Raw genomic sequence first — 18,282 nt, forward strand, 5'->3', positions numbered from 1 at the left:
ATTATTGGAATTGCTATGCCCAATGTAAAATGCCTGATCAAGGAGACAAGTTACATTTCTTTTTTTTTTTACACGGTAAGGTCAACTGAGCCCCAACTTTTATCTTAGTGAAAAGAAAAATAATAAAACTTTCTATCCTAATGTAAATTTCAAAAAAATAAAATAAAAAATTGTATGAGTTGTAAATGCCAACTTCTTAAAAAAAAAAAAAAAAATAAATAATAATCATAAATAAAATAAAATAAAAATTATGACAGCGTCTACTTGATAATCTTGTGATATCTTACTTGTCTATCGGTGCGAAACTTCTTCCATACCCTTTTACGATAAACCGCCCTTCTTCTCCAGACATCATATAAAATTTGATTTTGCCCTCTTTCTCCTAGTTCGTTAAATTTCACGAAACCCTAACCCTAATTTCAATCAAATTCTCTCCGACTAACAGATTATCGTCTTTTCTTTCTCAAATTCTTGTCGATTTCAATCAAAATCTCTCCGCTTAATCGATTATCGTCTTTTCTTTCTCAAATTCTTGTCGATTTCAGGTTTGTGTCCTCTATTTTCTTTAAATTTAGGGTTTCATTATCACGATTTGATTTATCTTTTTTGAAGTATTATTATTGTGTAACCTTGTTATAATTCTTATGGATATTTACATTTATTTAGGGTTTGTTTAGTGATTTCTAATTAAGGCAGAATACTGAAATTGTTGAAAATTGTAGAAAGTATTAGGCTGTTTATTGCAATTGAAATTGTGATTCTTTCCCGATTTCTGATTGTTTCTTGATTAATTTTGTGTTTTATGGTGCTCTTTGCTTCTTTAACTAGCTGATGCGTCGATTATGTTTCAGAATAAAATTTAACTTTGAAATTCTTTGTGATTTACTTGATTTTATGCCGTCATCTGGAATTTTGTAGTGATTCTGAAGTATGGAATATAGATTTGAAAAGAGAAAAGATTGTTGAATATTTCTGTGTTCTCTTTGTGTGCTATAAGCCCTAATATTTTCCTGATTGAATGTGATGTTATTTTCCAAACCTAGTACTGATTTATATGTTTGCTTCAGATGGCTACGAAACCGCTTACAACCGAGGCTATTGCTCTAACAGAGAAAAAAATGGATATGAGTTTAGGTAATGTCTGACAGTCTGTAGTTCATTAACAAACGACGTATCTTTGAGATGATTTCATTGGGCTATTTTAATAAAGTCGTAATTTTGTGCAGATGATATCATTAAGATGTCCAAAACAAATGTTGGCAAACCCAAGAAGCAGAGGGTTTCGGTATGGCTCGTTATTGACTAGTGCTTTGTTTTATTTGTTGTTAAATGGTAATCATTATCAGATAACTCTGGGTGAATGGCATTTCCCCTTACAAAACGTGGTTTGCAGAATAAAACTAGGATACCTACTAATGAAAAACAAGCTAGAGCTTTGAAGATGCGACAATATATGGATTCAAGGTCTACTCTTAGGCAGGTTGGTGGTAATAGCTTTTTTTGGGTCTCTTGAAATCATCCCCTTACCCTAAATCTTCTTGTGTGATACACTTTTCTGAATATTGCCTTCTGTTTGCTGTTACGTTCAGGGGGTTCTTGCTCAGAAAAGGTCCAATTTTCAGGGAAATGGTTTCCCTTTGGCATCTGATGCTGCTCGTAAGGCAGTGGCTGCCCCCTTCCGCAATGGAGGTTTTAATCGTAACAAGGCCATTAACTGGAACAGACCAAGGTAAGGTTGTCTGTACCTTTTATGGGTGCCAACCATTTATAGTATTGTCTAATATGGGGACTATAATGAGATTTTATCAATAATTGCTTGGCAGGTAAATCATGATTCTGTTATACTTGACCCTTCCACCTGGTTCCGGTTATATATTAAGAACATTTCGCTGTGTTGCTCACTTGCTCCAAATGCCAGAGGGTCTTGAATGAGCTCCGTTGAGTTTTAAATACACCTTATTGGTTCTTAGGCCTCTGAATTGGTTAGCTTTCGCATTTACTTATGGTTTCAAATACCTTGACAATGGTGGCAAGGTGTTGTAAAGTTAATTGGGATTTCCATTGGGGGCTGAGGTAAGGTGTTAGGGGTTGATGCTGGATCATTGTAGAAAGATGTGTGGTTTTTATTCAATGTTGGAGCTGGTGAATTATCCTTTGAGGACAGGTCAAGAGTATGTGCAAAAGTAATTTGCTGCTGGGGGAAATGATAGTTTATATGGGGTTGTTCTGTTATTCTCCTGACAGAGTTATTCATTTATTTGCACCCCCTGCTTTGGATGGTGTGATTTTCCATTTTGAGGATTCATCGGCCTTTCTTGCACTGTTAGCTTGCCTGTTTTACTTTCCCTTGTCAGTGCAATTCCACATTTTACTGCTTTATGCCCAACTTCAAACCTGCTGCACAATCTAGACCCTGCCTTGCTTTTGCAAACCTCAAGTTGCAACTTGATCTGTCTGTCTTGTTGCTCTTGGCTGTGTGTAGGTCTCAGCCGATATCCACCAGTTGTGACAAACTATTTCTACCGTAAACGCGTAGTACTTGTTCCTGCTTGTTACATTGTCAGCCTTCAATTTGGGGAAATTTGAAGAATTTTGGGAAGTCTATGATGGATTATCTGGGTCGTTGGTGGGTTGAGGCTGTGTTTATCATTGCATGTGGTGTCCTAAAATGAATGCAGTTGCTTTATCTTAACTGTAATCCGATAGTTGAGAATCTGGTTATGTTTGTGATTGGCGGTGCAGTGGCGTGCTTCATTTATGTATAATCTCCCATTGAAGCTATTACATTCATCAGAAAGTACATCATTGTACTAAGTAGCATTCAGTAATCCTTCAAGCTTCGTCTCATAAGAATTTGCCTGTAGCATGCAACATCTGGAGGTGTTTGAACTCATGGAGGGCCATTGCTTCATGCTGGTTTCTTTCTTTGATTGTTTTGTCAAGTTTGCTTGCAAGTATTGGGGGTTTGGATGATTGGATCTTATCCGTACATATTTTTAAGTCTTAAGGGAAGTACTTATCTGGAACAGCGTTATATGCAATTCTGTAGCTTGTGATTTTTGTCTTTGTTTGAAATATGGTTTGTTGTATAAATTCTCTGGATAATGGATTTAGAATATGGCTAAGTCTTTTTACTGATGGGCTACGCTGGTTATTCATCTGATATTTGGGACCTTATGGTGGAAATTGCTGCCCTAGTTGAGTTCTATTTAACTATTATCTGATTTCACTTCTGTGATGTTGTCTTTTGTTGCAGAGCTGCTGGTCCGATGAGACGGCAGGGTAATGCATCAATGGGAAGCAATGTTCATAAGGTATTTTGTTCATTTTGTAGATCTGGTTTATTTTGATAACCTTGGCCAAGATACAGGAAACCAACCTGAGCCCTTGCCTGTTTAACTCATTTTTCTTTTGGAATGGTTTGCCTTCAATAAAAACTTGAACTAGTGATAACCTTCCTATGTTAAATTATGTCTAGTGTCTACCTACAATAATACATGGTGCCTCTATTATCATTTGTTTGGAAGCTTGCAATTTAGTGCAGTTGTGATAGAATATGTCATAATCTCTTTGAAAGCAAACTGAATTTAGGATGGAGGTTGGGTTCAAGTCTTGGAAGTTGAGAATATGTAATCTTTATGACTTTGAAGGGTGTATGTGTGAGAGCATGATATGATGTTTGAACTCTTGCAGCAACGACAACAGCAGCAACGGCAACAACAGCAGCAACGGCAACAACCGCAGCAACGACAACAGCAGCAACCTTCTCAGAGAGGGGAGATGATGCCAACCCAGAAACCTAAAACATTGGATTCACTGTTCGCCAATATGAAAGAGCAGCGGTTGAGGACTTTTGCTCACACAAACAGTGGTGGTGTAGTACGTGGCGCTTTTAATCAGCCAAGGCAACCATGGCTAAGAGGTCGATTTGGCAACTACAGGAATTAAGGATTTTAAATATTTTGCAAGGGTAAAATTTGCTCGTTGGTAATATGAAAAAATAGTCTCAAAGGAATGGTTGGTATATGATATTGGAGCCTCAAAACTTGAGAGGTCTTTGATGTTGCTTTTGGTTACTGTAGAGCAAATGTCACTTTTATGTTAAAACTTCTTCAATATCAGCTTCAATTTCAATTTGAAATCTGCCTTGTACAGCTGTTACTTTTTTTTTTTTGCCAAAGGGGTTCAATCATGCAGAAATGCCTTTTGTTTTTGAGATGTAATTCATACTTCGTATTTGGTTTAATACAAGTTAGTTTTGATCCTGTTTATTGTGTTATTGACTCACTGTGCATAGCTCCTATGCATTTAGGAAGCATATAGGAGGAATCCATATACTTTTATGTGGAAAAAAAGCCGAATCTACAGTGGTACATAATGAACCATTAACCATATACTTTTTATATACTATTATGCATAATGTACTATTAAAGTATAAGTTGTCTATATAGTACTTTTTGCATACTACTCCCTTCGTTTCCATTTGTTTTTTACGTTCCTTTTTATTCTTTACATTTAGGATATTTTCTTTTTAAGTCATTGATTTTAGACAAAATTACCCTTGCTTTACAATTTAAATACTCAATTGCCCTTCACTTTTCACGTGCAAATGTACCTTTTATAATATTTTAATGGGTTTTCAATACTTATTATTACTTTCTCTCTCTTCTACTTTTTGCCAACTTTTATTACTTTCTTCACCCCACATGCACAACATTGTTTTTTTTTTTTCAATAAAATTGTAATTTCAATCATTGAAATATTCCAATTACCTCTATTTTACACAATTTTAATAACCGCGCATAATTCCAAATGTAAAAAACATTAGAGAACGAAGGGAGTATTATACTATTATGTATGTAGACATGTAGTGGTACTTTTTACCATCCTATATATATTGAATATTTCCCCCAAAATACTTACCACTTGTCTCTTATTGTGCATGTAGTGGTACATTTTTCCATCATATTTGTATATGTTTGCTAACAAATAGCATCTTTGCGTTAAGGGTTAACCATAGATTGATAGTTGCGACAACAAATGCTTAATATGAGTACTCCCACTATATCAAATTACTTGCAACAGTTCGACTTTTTGTACTTTTCACACAACTTGTTTTGACAATGTTTTCTAGTAATGAAAGCCAATATAATCATGCAAGATGTTGTTGGGTCTATTTTAATGTATAGTTTCATAATTTAAACTTTTTATAGCTTTTATAAATATATAATACGGAGTAAAAGATATCGACGGTCAAACATGTACATTGACAAACGTGTCCAGTCAAAATGTTACAAGTAATCTGAGACATTTTAAAGTTCACATGATTTTTTAATAGTTTTGTTTTCATGTGTTAGATTTTGTATTTTCAATTTAGATTTTGTACATATATTTTTTTTGTGCGAAATAAGAGAAAAACCTTAAACAAACGAAAAACAAACAAGAAACTAAAAAAAAAATATAAAAAAAACCCTAGCACACAACTACCCTCCCACCTTAGGAACCATTCTAGCCTGAGAGACGCCACTAAGATCCTCCAATAAAACGGCAAAAAGCTTTTTTCTTCAAATTCTAATATGAAAATAAACATTGTGACTAATCTAATAATGCATTACTTCCTCTGTTTTTTGACACCTTTTTGTTATTACGCTAGTCAACGCATGTTTTTGACAATTAATATCTCTAATATCAACATTGTAAAATTATAAAAAAAATAGATATTAATAAAATATACATTGAAACGATTCAAATAAGATCTCATATGAATATGTTTTATCGTATCCATAAACGACAAAAGAGAATCAAAACGTGTTGTGTGAATAGTGTAAAATTCAAAAGGTGTCAACTAAAAAAACGCATACAATATAGATTAAATTATCAACTTATAAACAAATTAGGGGGTGTAGCTCATATGGTAGAGCGCTCGCTTCGCATGCGAGAGGCACGGGGTTCGATTCCCCGCACCTCCAATTTTAATTCATTTTTTTTTTGTTTTTTGAAGCAAATTTTAATTTTTATTTCTAAATAAATCCATTTATCCAATTTGATGACGTGGAATATGGCAGTCTTTTTAATTCAACCTCTCATTCCTCATCTTCTCTTCCTATAAACTCTTACACACACAGAGGAGAGAGAAAGTAAGGCTTCTGCAATGGCACTCAACTTTACTTCTCCATTCATTCTCTCTCCTCCCATCAACTCTCACCACCATAAAACCATGTTCCTCCTTCTTCTCCGGAACAATCTAGAACCTTCTCTTTCTTCTTCTTCGTCTACTGTCAATTTCTGGAATTCTTCCGCCATTAATGTCACTGTTCGAGCTTCAACCAGCAACACTCAAAACGACGTCGCCGATGAAGAAGACGGCGGAGGAAGAGATAAGGTAGTGTTTGATAATGAGGCGATTAGTCGAGCTTCGAGTATGAAGGATGCGAGTGAAGTTCTTCAGATGATTGTTGAAAGTAGAAGTGAAAATGGCGGAATTGTTAGTTGCGATGATTGTTGTAGAATTATTAATGCTGCAATTTTGTGCAATAATTCTGATTTAGCTCTCTCTATCTTCAATGCTATGCGTTCTTCGGCTTTCGATCAAGGTAATTTTGTAAACGACTTTGATATATGCAGTTTTATCGCCGATTATAATCATTTTATCAGTGTTATTGTTGTTTGATTACTGATTAATCGTTTAATTCATATGAGCTTTATATATTTATTTCATATATCCAATTATTCACTAATTATATAATCATACTATCGGTGTTATTAATGTTTGATTAATGATTAATCTTATTTGCATAAGCTTTATGTTTTATTTTTATGTTTCCGATAATTTCTGCTATTTACAGGAAGAGGAAAAAAAAAAGTTTAGGTTAGTTTTTCAATAATTTAAACCTTGATGAATTTGTTTCCATATAATTAATATCAAGTTTTTATAATTTATAATTAAGGATAATTATTGATAATATTTGTCAAAATTATAGTTAAAGTGGAACAACTGAAAAACAGAGGAAGTTTAGAGAGTTAATGTTGTCTAATGTTATGTACATAGTGTTTCAACTCTAAATTCTTATAGTTAGTCTTATGGTTGCTTTGCATGTATCTTTTTTGCAATTCATTGGATAAATTTGGAATCTGATGTGAAGTAGTGCAATTATTTGATGTGAATTAGGTTAAGATTTTGTTAAAGCATGGTTGTATCTTGTAATCTTGTATGGTATGAGTATTTGCATTCTAATTTGCTCCTGTATTGAGCCATGATCTTATTGGCTTTTAGCGCTGTATAAGTGTGAGTAAACGTGTGTAATTGCGTTGATTGTGGATTGTAAAATTGCAGTCTTAAAGGAGAATGGTGGCATTGTTGTGAGATGGAAATGGCCAAGGCCGGATTTGAACACTTACACAACATTAGTCATTGGTCTAGCTGCTTCATTGAGGGTAACCAATGCCCTAAATATCATTGATGAAATTTGTCGAGTTGGACTTTCTCCTGGAGAAGAGGTTAGAGCTAGCCGTAATTTGCTTAGAAATGATGATCTTGTAACTACTTAGACATGGTGTTTAGTGGTGTACTCTTTGATGAAGCGACAAGAATTTTTTTTATCAACATAATTCTTGGAATTCTGTATAAACACGGTGTAATTTGTCAAACTTATTGTGTTTGTATTTGCAGGTCCCTTTTGGTAAGATAATAAAATGCCCGACATGCATGGTGGCTGTTGCTGTTGCACAACCCCAACAGGGCATTCAAGTACGCATGTCAAGGTCTCTTGTGGTTTCTGATTCATTGCATCAAAGTTAAAGTCAAGAGCTCATAATATTACAGTCATGGCAGTACTCCTTTTCTTTTTTTTTTTTCTTTTTTTTTTGGGGGGCGGGTTGAGGGACGAAAAATGCATATAATTACATCTCACTCAAGTTTTCACTCTTAAGGACACCAATTCACTGTAAAAGTCTTAGAAGATTATCAGTCACTATCAATTTAAACCAAAGGAATTCTAGAATGCATATGAGTAATTTTTACCAAAAGTCACTCTTGTTTGGCTCTGATATGAAGTGCTTGGATATATATTTGATATTATATTGCTCACTTAATTTCCCTATGATCTTTTGTAGGTAGTATCTTGTGCAAAGTGCCGCTACCAATATGAGCTTGTTTCTGGAGATATAGTTAATATTGAGTCAGAAGAAATCAGGTTAGCATATAAATCTAGTCTTCAGGTCACTAATATAGTTTTTTCTGTACTGTCAAGACTTGATACCGGATTAGCATTACGCTCTTCCCCCAAGGCTTTAAGTAAAAAAAAGCACAATGCTCCCTGCATTTGTTTACTATTTTCTGAAAGAAAAAGTATGTTTTGTGGTTTTGATCCTGTTACATTTACTGTTTCTAAGGATCTCATCCTGCCGAACGCAGCATGGATGTTCCAGCGTGGAGAAGGTGGCTGGGATTTCTTCAAACAACAAAGCAAACTATTCCTTCTGCTGTCCATTCTATAGTGGTATAAAATTCTTACACAGTATCTCTTATTCACTGAAAAACATGAACATTTTCAATTATTTTGCAAGGTGTATTGTAATTGTTCTTTCTTTCTTTGAAAATGACCATATAATTTACATTTCCAGATCCAAACCCCTTCTGGAAATGCTCAAACACATAAATTTGCGACTTCAACACCTGATGTCCCAGCACAGCAAGGAGAAAGAGTCACTTTAGCTCTAGCAGCTCCATTAAATGTCTTCAGAGAGGTTGGTCCCATTAGAATTAGTCCTAAATCCCCAAAGTACTACCCTTCAGAACCTCTTTGCTTGACAAACCATCAAGACAGCCGCGAATCTCTTCTTCTAAGAGCACCTTCTGCAGATAGCAAGCCATCTTTGCTTAATCCATCCATTGTCCTTCCACTTCTTGTGTTACTGGCCTCTGGAGATGCTGCTTCTGGTTTTATTAACCCTAGCTTGCCTCAGCTCTTGCCTGCTGCAGTTGCAGCTTCTCTCGCCGTAGGTGCCACTTTTAACACGGTGGTCTTGCCACAGTTGGGGCAGGTAAGCCTATGTATGTGCATGCTCTTAAGTGTGCCGTTGTGAATTATTATTTTTCTCTCACTTGTTTGTAAGGGATCGTAGTCCTATTAGAAGTATTTAGCACTGGTTTAGACGGTTAGATATTCTGTTCTTTAATTCTCCAGAGTCTCGTCTCAATTAGTTTGGTTATCAACACACCAAAAATCTAGATTCAAAGTGAAATAGTAAGAGTAAAGAAAGAATCCGGTTACTTGCTCTGTCTATAATAAGAAGTAAAGAAAATTTTGTTAAGTCAAATATTTTTGTAAGTGAACAAAAATATGACTCATGTAGTCTCTGCTTCCAGCTGCCTCAGAGGATGGCAGATGCAATTGCTATAAAGCAGCAACTTCTGGCACAGTACGATTTGCTTCAGTCTCGCATCAAGGATCTTAAAGATACTGCTGAAAATGAGGTATGTGGAATAAAATGATTCTCTGCTGCTGCTATGTATATTGTTTTGTAAAAAAGTAGATCATGATCACCTGATGAACAGTCAGATGAGAAACAATAGAAAATCAATTCATAATGTCTTGATTAAGGTTCATGGCTTCCATAATTCCTTAGCATTATTGTTTCAACAAGAGTAAAAAAATGAATGGAGCTAACAGTGAGTCTTGTTCACATATTTTCCTTCATTCTGAACTGGATAGCTATCTTTGTGAGACTTGGATGTGTTCTATGAACAATCAGGAGTAGTTACAGATTGAATTGGTTGGTTTTATAGTAGGGTGTAGGAGAAGAAGTTTTTTTTTGGTGAAATGCACTGATGGCAATCTCATATTCTTATGGTGTGTTTAGCTGGAAAGATATGGTTGATTTTTTTAAGGATGTTAACTATTCTGCGTGATTCGCTATGAATTAAATTGACTATGCTAGCTTCTTTATGGGCTAATGCAGCTTGAGCTGTAAGTTGTTTAGAACATTTGTTTTACTTGCAAACAAATAAAGTGAATAGAGAACTTTTGATGTTAACATCGTGGTTGTTTTGGACGGGCATTATAGTTGGTATCTAGAGGGTCTAGTTCTTGTGGCTTTTTAGAGTTCCATACTCCAGATACCATTCTTGTGATACCTATGAAATATTTATCAAGTAAATACCAAGCAAATAAAAGCAACAGTGACTTGCAACTACGGCTTAGTGTTGATGAAACCTCGAAATTTTGATGGCTTAAGAGAACAAAAGAGTAGTAAGCATTAATGGATTAATCTACTTTAGTATCATGGATTTGGTATGGGCTTGCATAACAGCTCGGTAATATCAATGAGCCAAAGATCACATTTTTCCAATTCAACTTTTCTCTCCTGCCAGGTTTGGATGTTGGCTCGAATCTGCCAGTTGGAGAACAAAATTTTTGCTGTGGGCGAACCTTCTTACCGGTGATTACACTGAAAAAGTTTCATATACTTCTATTCATTGGTCTTATGAAGTTCATATAATTTTAGTTGATTTGATACCTTTTTCTTACAGTGCTAGAAGAAATAGAATCAAAAGAGTGCGTGAAGGTCTGGAAAACTCCCTTAAAGGACGTATGGAGCTTATTGATAGCTATGCCAGGGTATGTTCTACCAATTGAATATTGCAGAGCTTGTATTATGTTCGTATCACATTGTTTCAGAACATTTTTTTCCTGGTTGCAGATTTCATCTATGATAGAAATTGAGGTGGAATTGGACACAGATGTTCTTGCAGCCGAAGCTTCTAGCAATACGGTGAACATTAGTTCAGCTAGATCTCCTGCTTTCCCTTCCTCCTGTGCGAAATAATCCTTCATGAGATATCCTAGCATAACACTTTCATAATTTCTCTTGACAGGAAAATGTTGCCAAACAAATAGAGCAGCTAATGGAATTGGAAAATCTTGAAGAGGTTAGTCTCGGATTTTACATTCCTTCCTATCACAGATCCTGAGGGTGAATGTTGCAGTACTGTATTTAGAATGCTTGCTTTTTTCATCGAATGAATTACTCACAATCTCTAAAGTTATCACTAACTTGCTGCTCTGGCATTTTTCTTCTATATATTCTTTGTTAAATCAGCGATGGAGACAGCAAGTTGAGGCAAACGATGAGGTAGAAAGGCTCCTAAGCAATGAATCACTATCCTCAGAACAGGTCTGAAGCAAGGTGCAAATTTTCAAACAGCAACTATCACCCACACTGGCTTACAAATTAGGTGTTTGTCGTCTGTTGGATAGTAGCTTGCTATACATCGGTGTGCTAACTCTCAGACTGCAGATTACCTTCCAATTACAAGTGATCAGATTCTAAGTTAGGATCTGACATCAAGTTGCCTGAACATATTTCAAATCTAAACGTATAGCAGGGCCAAAATTTTCATTACATTTTTTTTTTGTTGCAAAAGATGTTTATCAATGTATTTTTTATTTATTTATTTTAATATAAAAAATATAAAGTATAGATATCTAGATTTATTTTCGTACAAATGGTTTATCAGTTGCAGTATAGAAATATTCATACTGATGATTGCCTATTTCCTCTTTCAGATGTCCTCGTTTTGATTGCTGGTGTAATAACTAACAGGAACACAGTGCCAAGTATAAGAGGAGCAACTGAAAAAGTTTAAACATGCCTTGCTCAATACAATAAATTGCATATAGCCTGAATTCACTAATTAAACAACAAAATAGAGCATCTATCGTCGGAAGTACATGAGTAATGTTGTGAGGCATTCCCCAACTGACAGTTAATTCACAAATAAAACAGACCAACCCCAGCCTTTCCCTGATCTCATAGAATCAAGTGGAGTTGCTTACTTTCTTCTGCTGTGCTTTCTCTATGAGAGGCTTCAGCTGCTTCTTCTCCGCAAGAATCTTGAGGAAATTGAACAAAAATGGAATATAATTATGCTTCCTGCGGATGTTTTCTGTTCTCCACTTCTTGAACTTCTCCTCCTCCATTACAATCTTCTCTGTAGCAGCTTCAATACCAACATTTACTTCAGCGAGTTGCCGGTTAAGTTCTTCAAGTTTGGTGTTTTCTGGTACCCCTGCTGTCCCTGACTGTGCAGCAGAGAGTTGTTGTAAAATGCGCTCTCTTTTTCTCTGACACTCCTTCAGCTCCACAGTATACAGCTCTTTCCTGTTTTTGATAACGGCCAAAAGATTAAACCTTATCTCGTTCTTTGAGTACTTCTCAATGCGCTCTTGGATGACAGGCTGAACCTTTTGCAGCCAATCGGAGTCATTTTGCCCCCCAGTGCAAGGGCCAAGGCTAATAGGCCCCTCCTTCAGCCCATCTAGCTCGTACAAGACTCCTTCATAGGGTAAATAGCTTATAAAATGGTAGACATCATCGTCCTTCGTTGCAGTTTTCTGCTCTTCAGGGACAAAGGGCTCAGGTCTAGCAAAACTATTGTGGGCAGTGCGAATGGCTTCACTGTTGTTAATAGCCAGACCTTTAAGTTCGGATGGAAAATTCTTGGTGAACTCTTTCAGATTTGATAGTTCTGGACCAACATCAACATCCGGAGAATTTAGAAGAATAGACAAAATTGCTTGCGTCGCACATGCATTGTTAATAACCTGGAAAACAAGTTCAGCACAAAATTTACTCCCTCTTTTTCAGCACAAAATAAACTACTCATACATAAATGCTTACCTGGCTAGCAAAAAACAAGTTGGGATTTGGCTCCTTGATGACAGCACGGTCATCTTTTTCCCCAGGACGCCACTTAAACAGGAATATCAACCCATATACAGGCCTGTTATTGGTAAAATATGAGATTGAAACATGTATCACTATTTTTCATGAAGAAATATTTTGATAAACAGGAAGATTATTGATGTGCACTCAATGATACTAGAGGCGATAACTCACCGCAGATTGTCCAGAGTCTCCAGATCTAGGGAATACAGTTCTTCAACCTGGAACAACAGAATATCAGAGTATAAATCAGTACATGACCACAAATATTCATTGTTAGTGTCATTTATTCAAACAAATCAGTTTGCAGAGCCCAATTCATCGTACAAGTGCCAAAGCTTTAATCAGGGAAAATGTAAAAAAAATCATGTCTGCATCAATATGAACCTTCTAGATATATCCAGAAAGCCAGAAGCAACCAAAACACCAGTAAAATAAAAAAACAATAATGTCCTCTACATCAACTTCAATAGAAGTCAGGTTTTTTCCAACAAGCTAAACTTGGATCTGATTTTGAAACTAGCAAACATTCATAAATATTCAATTGATTGGAAGCAAGAAAATCTTGTACCAATTTAGGTAACTCATACTTCACTTAAATTTTCTCTATAATACTCCATAGCTTCTTTTGCTATTAGCCAATTTACTAACATCTACAGTTAGAAACCCAAGTTTTTCTCTTATCAAGAATAACACATGTAGCTTGATCTCCTAGTCCCAAACCCTAATAACTTGATGAAAGTTGGTTGTGGTTTTGTGACAGAGTGATTTTCCGATTCCTTAAAAATAAAACTAAAAACCACAACTAAAGCTGATTTTTAGCTGGAAACATTAAATGAGCCATAAAGATATTTATGTCGTGAATGGAATGATTTATTTATAGTTAATCAAGACCAAGTGCCTCACTAATTGAGGTTTTATTATTACACAACAAAACCCATACACACATGAAACATGACCTCCGTGTAAGAACTATACATGGAATTAATAACTAACAATGTTCTGATTGGAGACAGAGAGATTATACCTGAACACCCTTCACTTGCATTTGCTGTATAAGTTCTGTAAATACACCTGAAATTCAACACATGTCAGTTGCAGCTTAATAACATTGAAAGAACAATTGAACAATTCAATTGAGCATCCAGCTAGGAAATGAAGAAAATCTAATGGTTATTACAAGCAATTAATCATGCACTGTAGCCTCAATTTTCCATGTATTATTTAAAGATACATTCCAAAACAACAAAGAAATTTCAGTATAGTAATAATCGGAAATATCTCATGGATTAATGATTTAGGTGTTCTGACCTGAGTTTTTCTACATAGGTAAAAAGCGTTAAGTTATAGTTTAAATAATACAGTGTTAAAATAACAGCCAAACCGGCAATTATTAGGTCATAAGTCCCTCATTCATCGCAAAAATTATACAAATTCCAAATAAAAACACATGAGTTCCCTTCCTTGTCAATGCTATCATTGACTTTTACTGTTACGCCTTGTGTATTTCCCAAATCATCTAAAACTAATCGACAACAATATTGCTCAGCTTCGCCTTAATCTAGGCTCATTCTTTTTTTTGTGCGCATCATTTAATTGTTTTAGCTGATAAAGATGAGAAACTAAGTAAGTTAACCCAATAAGAGGCTTGTAACCAAGACCAATAACAGAGAAACAAAATATGAAATTAACATGTCTCTGGAGGTTTGATCCGTGCAGCAAAAACAAAAAGTAAACATGAGCCCAACCACTAGATCAGTACTGCCTTCATATATAAGAAAGTAGCCATACACCAGGAAATACCATCTTTGGTTCCTACCATCCAATCACCGGTGAATCTATTACTGTAGAAAATCACCACTGGCATAAAACTTCATTATGTCTCACTTAGTATATCACAAACAGTCATCCCTAACTATAGAAAATCTTCCATATTAACAATTATGGAAACCACAAGGAGGAGATGTTTAAGAAAATCATCTAGCCATAGTTTCAAACTTTCAATAGCATCTTTTGTAACTGAGAAAAATAGATCAATGGGGATTGGGGAAGCACTTGACTGCAAAGCTTCTAAATTCTGGTCTGTTTAGAAGTCATAGCATGGTAGAAAGGAGAGACACAAACAAACAGAGGAAATAAGAAAGCAAAACAATTGTCAAGCATTAAGCTTGTCCTGATGAAAGCAAAATGATGGTCAAGCATTAGGCATACAGGAGTTTTTTTGAGGGGAAATAGAGGAAGACAATAAAAGAGGAATATAAAACAATTAACATAATGAAGTGCTAGGACAAACTACAGTCCTAGGGGATTTTTTTTTTTCTTTCCTTTTTTCGTGGAATTGAGATACGTTCATGTTGAGCACATTTCAAAACACTAGAACAAAAGTCGGGTATGGATTATGTATTTCCATGCAAATATTCCTATCAAGTCAAGTCATGTCACTAAAAGCGCAGCAGCAAAAATGCCAAGTAGCTCATTTTTCCTACAGCTAAGTCACTCTTTCCCGTGAATGAAAGATCAACTTCGCTACCACATTATACTATTTGTTCCATAATCGTTTGGCAAATTTCCTCTATTCTTCCAAATTAAGTACTCGAACAAATTTAGTAATGTATAACTGTCACTACTTCAATAATAACTGCATATCAATTGATCCATTAAAGAGCCATGCCACATCAGCAAAAGTTACCAAACAGAATCAACAAATCCAAGCTTTAAATGCAAACCATATAAGGCCAGATTCTTCACCACAAAAATCCACTCCAGAAGAGCTAGAATAGTATATAAACAAAAGAATTGCTAGAATGATTAGTGGAATTCTAGGAGGAAAAAAATCGAAAAATAATGAAGCTGGTGCAGCCCCTTGCACACTTACTTGTTTAATGATTAGACATTTGAATTCAGAAAGGAATTACATCAGCTAAACAAGACTGAAACAATCCACACAAAATCAAAATTCGGAAATCAACTTAGGATTATTTGGAAGACAAGCATTGACATAAAAAAAGTCAAGATTCCAATCCTCGTGTCAAATGCACAAGCAATAAGATATCAAAAAATCTCTACAACAACAAAGTAAAACCCTCACAAAGAGATGCAAAAAAGCCATACCAGGATCAGACTCGATTGTGCACCACGACATGATCGAAGACGAATGACCTGTGAAGAATAACAGAAACAAATATAAATCAATAACTTCTCCAAATAGATGTCTCTCTGTCGTTTTAGACTTTTAGGATCAAGTCGAAAAAATATTAATTACTATACATTTTACTCACACTCGTGCAATTTGTCCTAATAAGAGTTATATCAAGTATAATTGCCAATTTTATAGGAATAGAAGATTATACACACCTAAATATACTCTTGCTAATATTGATAGCGCGCTAAAACCCTAACATTACGAATTCAGAGTTGTAACTAGGACTAACTACACTCTTATTACTTCACTGTTCATACTCAATATTCCTATGATTAAACTCATCAGAGCTCGGAAATTCATCTTTAACCACTGCTTGAAATCCATATTTCACATGATAAACACCGAAAATTCGAGAAAAATAAAAGTAAGGCCAAATTAGAAAATAACACCTATTAAAAACCCCGATTTTGATAATAACACCTGTTGAAAAAAAAGTTTTATTATAACACCTACAAAAATCCCAAAATTTTGGTTTCACCACCCACTAACGGACTTTTGGATGGAAACCATTAGTGGGGCCCGCCATGTACACGTGTCAGCTGTGTATTGGTTTAAAAAAAAAGAATTTTTTTTTTAAAAAAAAAAAAAACCTAACCCAGCCAGCCCCACCACCGGCAACACCTACCCCAGCCAAGCCAGCCGCCGGAACCCTCTTAACACCTAGCCAGCCCCAGAAACCTCCTCCCCTAACACCGACAACCCTTCCCTAACGCCGGCATCGCCCGATATCCCCTCCCCTAACACCAGCACCGCCCTAAACCCCATCCCGGTGGTGGCTGGGTTAGGGTTTAGGGGTTTTTCTTTTTTTTTTTTAATTTTACTTTTTTTTTATTTATTTTTTTTAAAACCAATACCTTATTGACACGTGTACATGGCGAGCCCCACTAACGGTTTCCATCCAAAAGTCCGTTAGTGGGTGGTGAAACCAAAATTTTGGGATTTTTGTAGGTGTTATAATAAAACTTTTTTTTCAACAGGTGTTATTATCAAAATCGGGGTTTTTAGCCGGTGTTATTTTCTAATTTGGCCTAAAAGTAATCTTTTAAGAAAAAATTAAAATTAACCTAAGATAATTGTTCGAGCTTCATATTATAAATAGAACACCGATTAAAATCCTTAATTTCCAGAAAAAAATAAAAGAAATTCCGGCACAAATAAATACGTAAGGAAACAAAAATCGGAAGCACATAAAATAGAATGAATCATCTAATCACCACAATTTTCCATAACTTTGAATCACAAAATCAATTTACAGAATTTTATCATCTTTACAAATTCTAACACTAATAATCAACAACAGAATTCCAATTATACAAGCGAAAAAAAGAAAAAAAAAAATCAGTTTCATCAAATTTGAGCGAAATTCGCAAACAAGGATTGAAGGAATGTAATCATGGAATTGAATCACGAAGAGAGAGAAAAACCTGAAGAGGAAAACCTCAATAAGAGAAAACTACGGAGCGGCTTTGGCGTTGTGCAACAATGGAAGACCTAAACCCAGAGGAGAGAGAAAGTAGCTGGTTTATGAAAGAGAGAAAGAAGAAAACTGAAGAAGAAAAAGGAAGATAATCTCACTCTAGTGAAAGCTGGGTAAGCTGGCTTATTGGGCTGAAGAAGATAGACTAATAAATTGAATTGGGCTATTGGATTTATTGTCGATCTATTTGATGGCGGAGAAGCCCATGGTCCAGTAAGAGACTCACCGACTCTTTTTGTGATTACGAGTTGTTCGGTATCATTGTCTGTTTTTTGGTTTTTTTGTTTAGAGATTTCAAAAGTTGCTTGATAGGAAATACAAATTACGAAGTAAAAAATATTTTATTTTGCAATTGAGCCAATTCGCAACAATTAAAGCCTCTTCACATTTACTGAACTGAGCAAAGCTGAACTGAACTGATTTGAGCTGAGCCGAACCAAACTGAACTGAACTGAGCTGAAAAGAATATTTTATGAGAGAAGAAAATTAAGAGTTGAACTGAACTAAATTGATTGGAGCTCAACTAAATTGAAATGAACTGATTGGATTTGAACTAAACTGAACTGATTGGAACTGAACTGAAATTAAGCTGAAGTGAACTGACCCTTACTGAGAAATTGAGAGGCATGACTATCTTAGGTACAGTCTTAGAAAACACACTGGTTTTTCAAGGAAAAGAAATTTTCACATAATAATATTCTCTAACTATTTTTGAGCTAGGATCATAAAGGAATTTTTTATTTGATTCAGGTCGTAGTTGTTTGAAAAATGATATTTGTATCATTGATTAAACCATAATTTGCTTTATCATCGTTCGAAATAAATCATCTTAATCAAAGCAAATCGTTTCCAACTTAGAGACTTAGAATTGTATCGT

The 18,282-nt window shown here is 35.2% G+C and overlaps 3 protein-coding genes and 1 non-coding gene across 4 annotated transcripts; 3 read left to right on the plus strand and 1 right to left on the minus strand.

Moving 5' to 3' along the window:
* The first annotated feature begins 238 nt into the window (after positions 1-238).
* LOC110722695 lies at positions 239-4,271 on the plus strand. The gene is made up of 7 exons (XM_021901979.1): positions 239-545; positions 1,068-1,134; positions 1,227-1,285; positions 1,394-1,480; positions 1,590-1,729; positions 3,257-3,314; positions 3,694-4,271. The coding sequence occupies exons 2-7, from the start codon at positions 1,068-1,070 to the stop codon at positions 3,946-3,948; spliced, it is 666 nt and encodes a 221-aa protein (XP_021757671.1). The 5' UTR covers positions 239-545; the 3' UTR covers positions 3,949-4,271.
* Positions 4,272-5,880: 1,609 nt separating this feature from the next.
* Positions 5,881-11,459, plus strand: LOC110722696. Its single transcript, XM_021901980.1, has 12 exons — positions 5,881-6,593; positions 7,334-7,497; positions 7,670-7,747; positions 8,113-8,192; positions 8,414-8,498; positions 8,623-9,042; positions 9,368-9,475; positions 10,373-10,440; positions 10,532-10,619; positions 10,702-10,773; positions 10,877-10,930; positions 11,101-11,459. Exons 1-12 carry the CDS (start codon positions 6,152-6,154, stop codon positions 11,179-11,181), a joined length of 1,740 nt encoding a protein of 579 aa, XP_021757672.1. The 5' UTR covers positions 5,881-6,151; the 3' UTR covers positions 11,182-11,459.
* Positions 5,897-5,969, plus strand: TRNAA-CGC. Its single transcript has one exon. It is a non-coding gene; the product is annotated as a tRNA-Ala (tRNA).
* Positions 11,460-11,634: 175 nt separating the features above from the next.
* On the minus strand, positions 11,635-17,507 carry LOC110722697 (ubiquitin carboxyl-terminal hydrolase 2-like). Its single transcript, XM_021901981.1, has 6 exons — positions 17,353-17,507; positions 15,838-15,885; positions 13,754-13,800; positions 12,901-12,947; positions 12,682-12,784; positions 11,635-12,605 (listed from the first exon to the last, which is right to left on the minus strand). Exons 2-6 carry the CDS (start codon positions 15,866-15,868, stop codon positions 11,820-11,822), a joined length of 1,014 nt encoding a protein of 337 aa, XP_021757673.1. The 5' UTR covers positions 15,869-15,885; positions 17,353-17,507; the 3' UTR covers positions 11,635-11,819.
* Positions 17,508-18,282: the final 775 nt, after the last annotated feature.

This window comes from Chenopodium quinoa, unplaced genomic scaffold (genome assembly GCF_001683475.1).
Source record: "Chenopodium quinoa cultivar QQ74 unplaced genomic scaffold, ASM168347v1, whole genome shotgun sequence".
Lineage (NCBI taxonomy): Eukaryota > Viridiplantae > Streptophyta > Magnoliopsida > Caryophyllales > Amaranthaceae > Chenopodium > Chenopodium quinoa.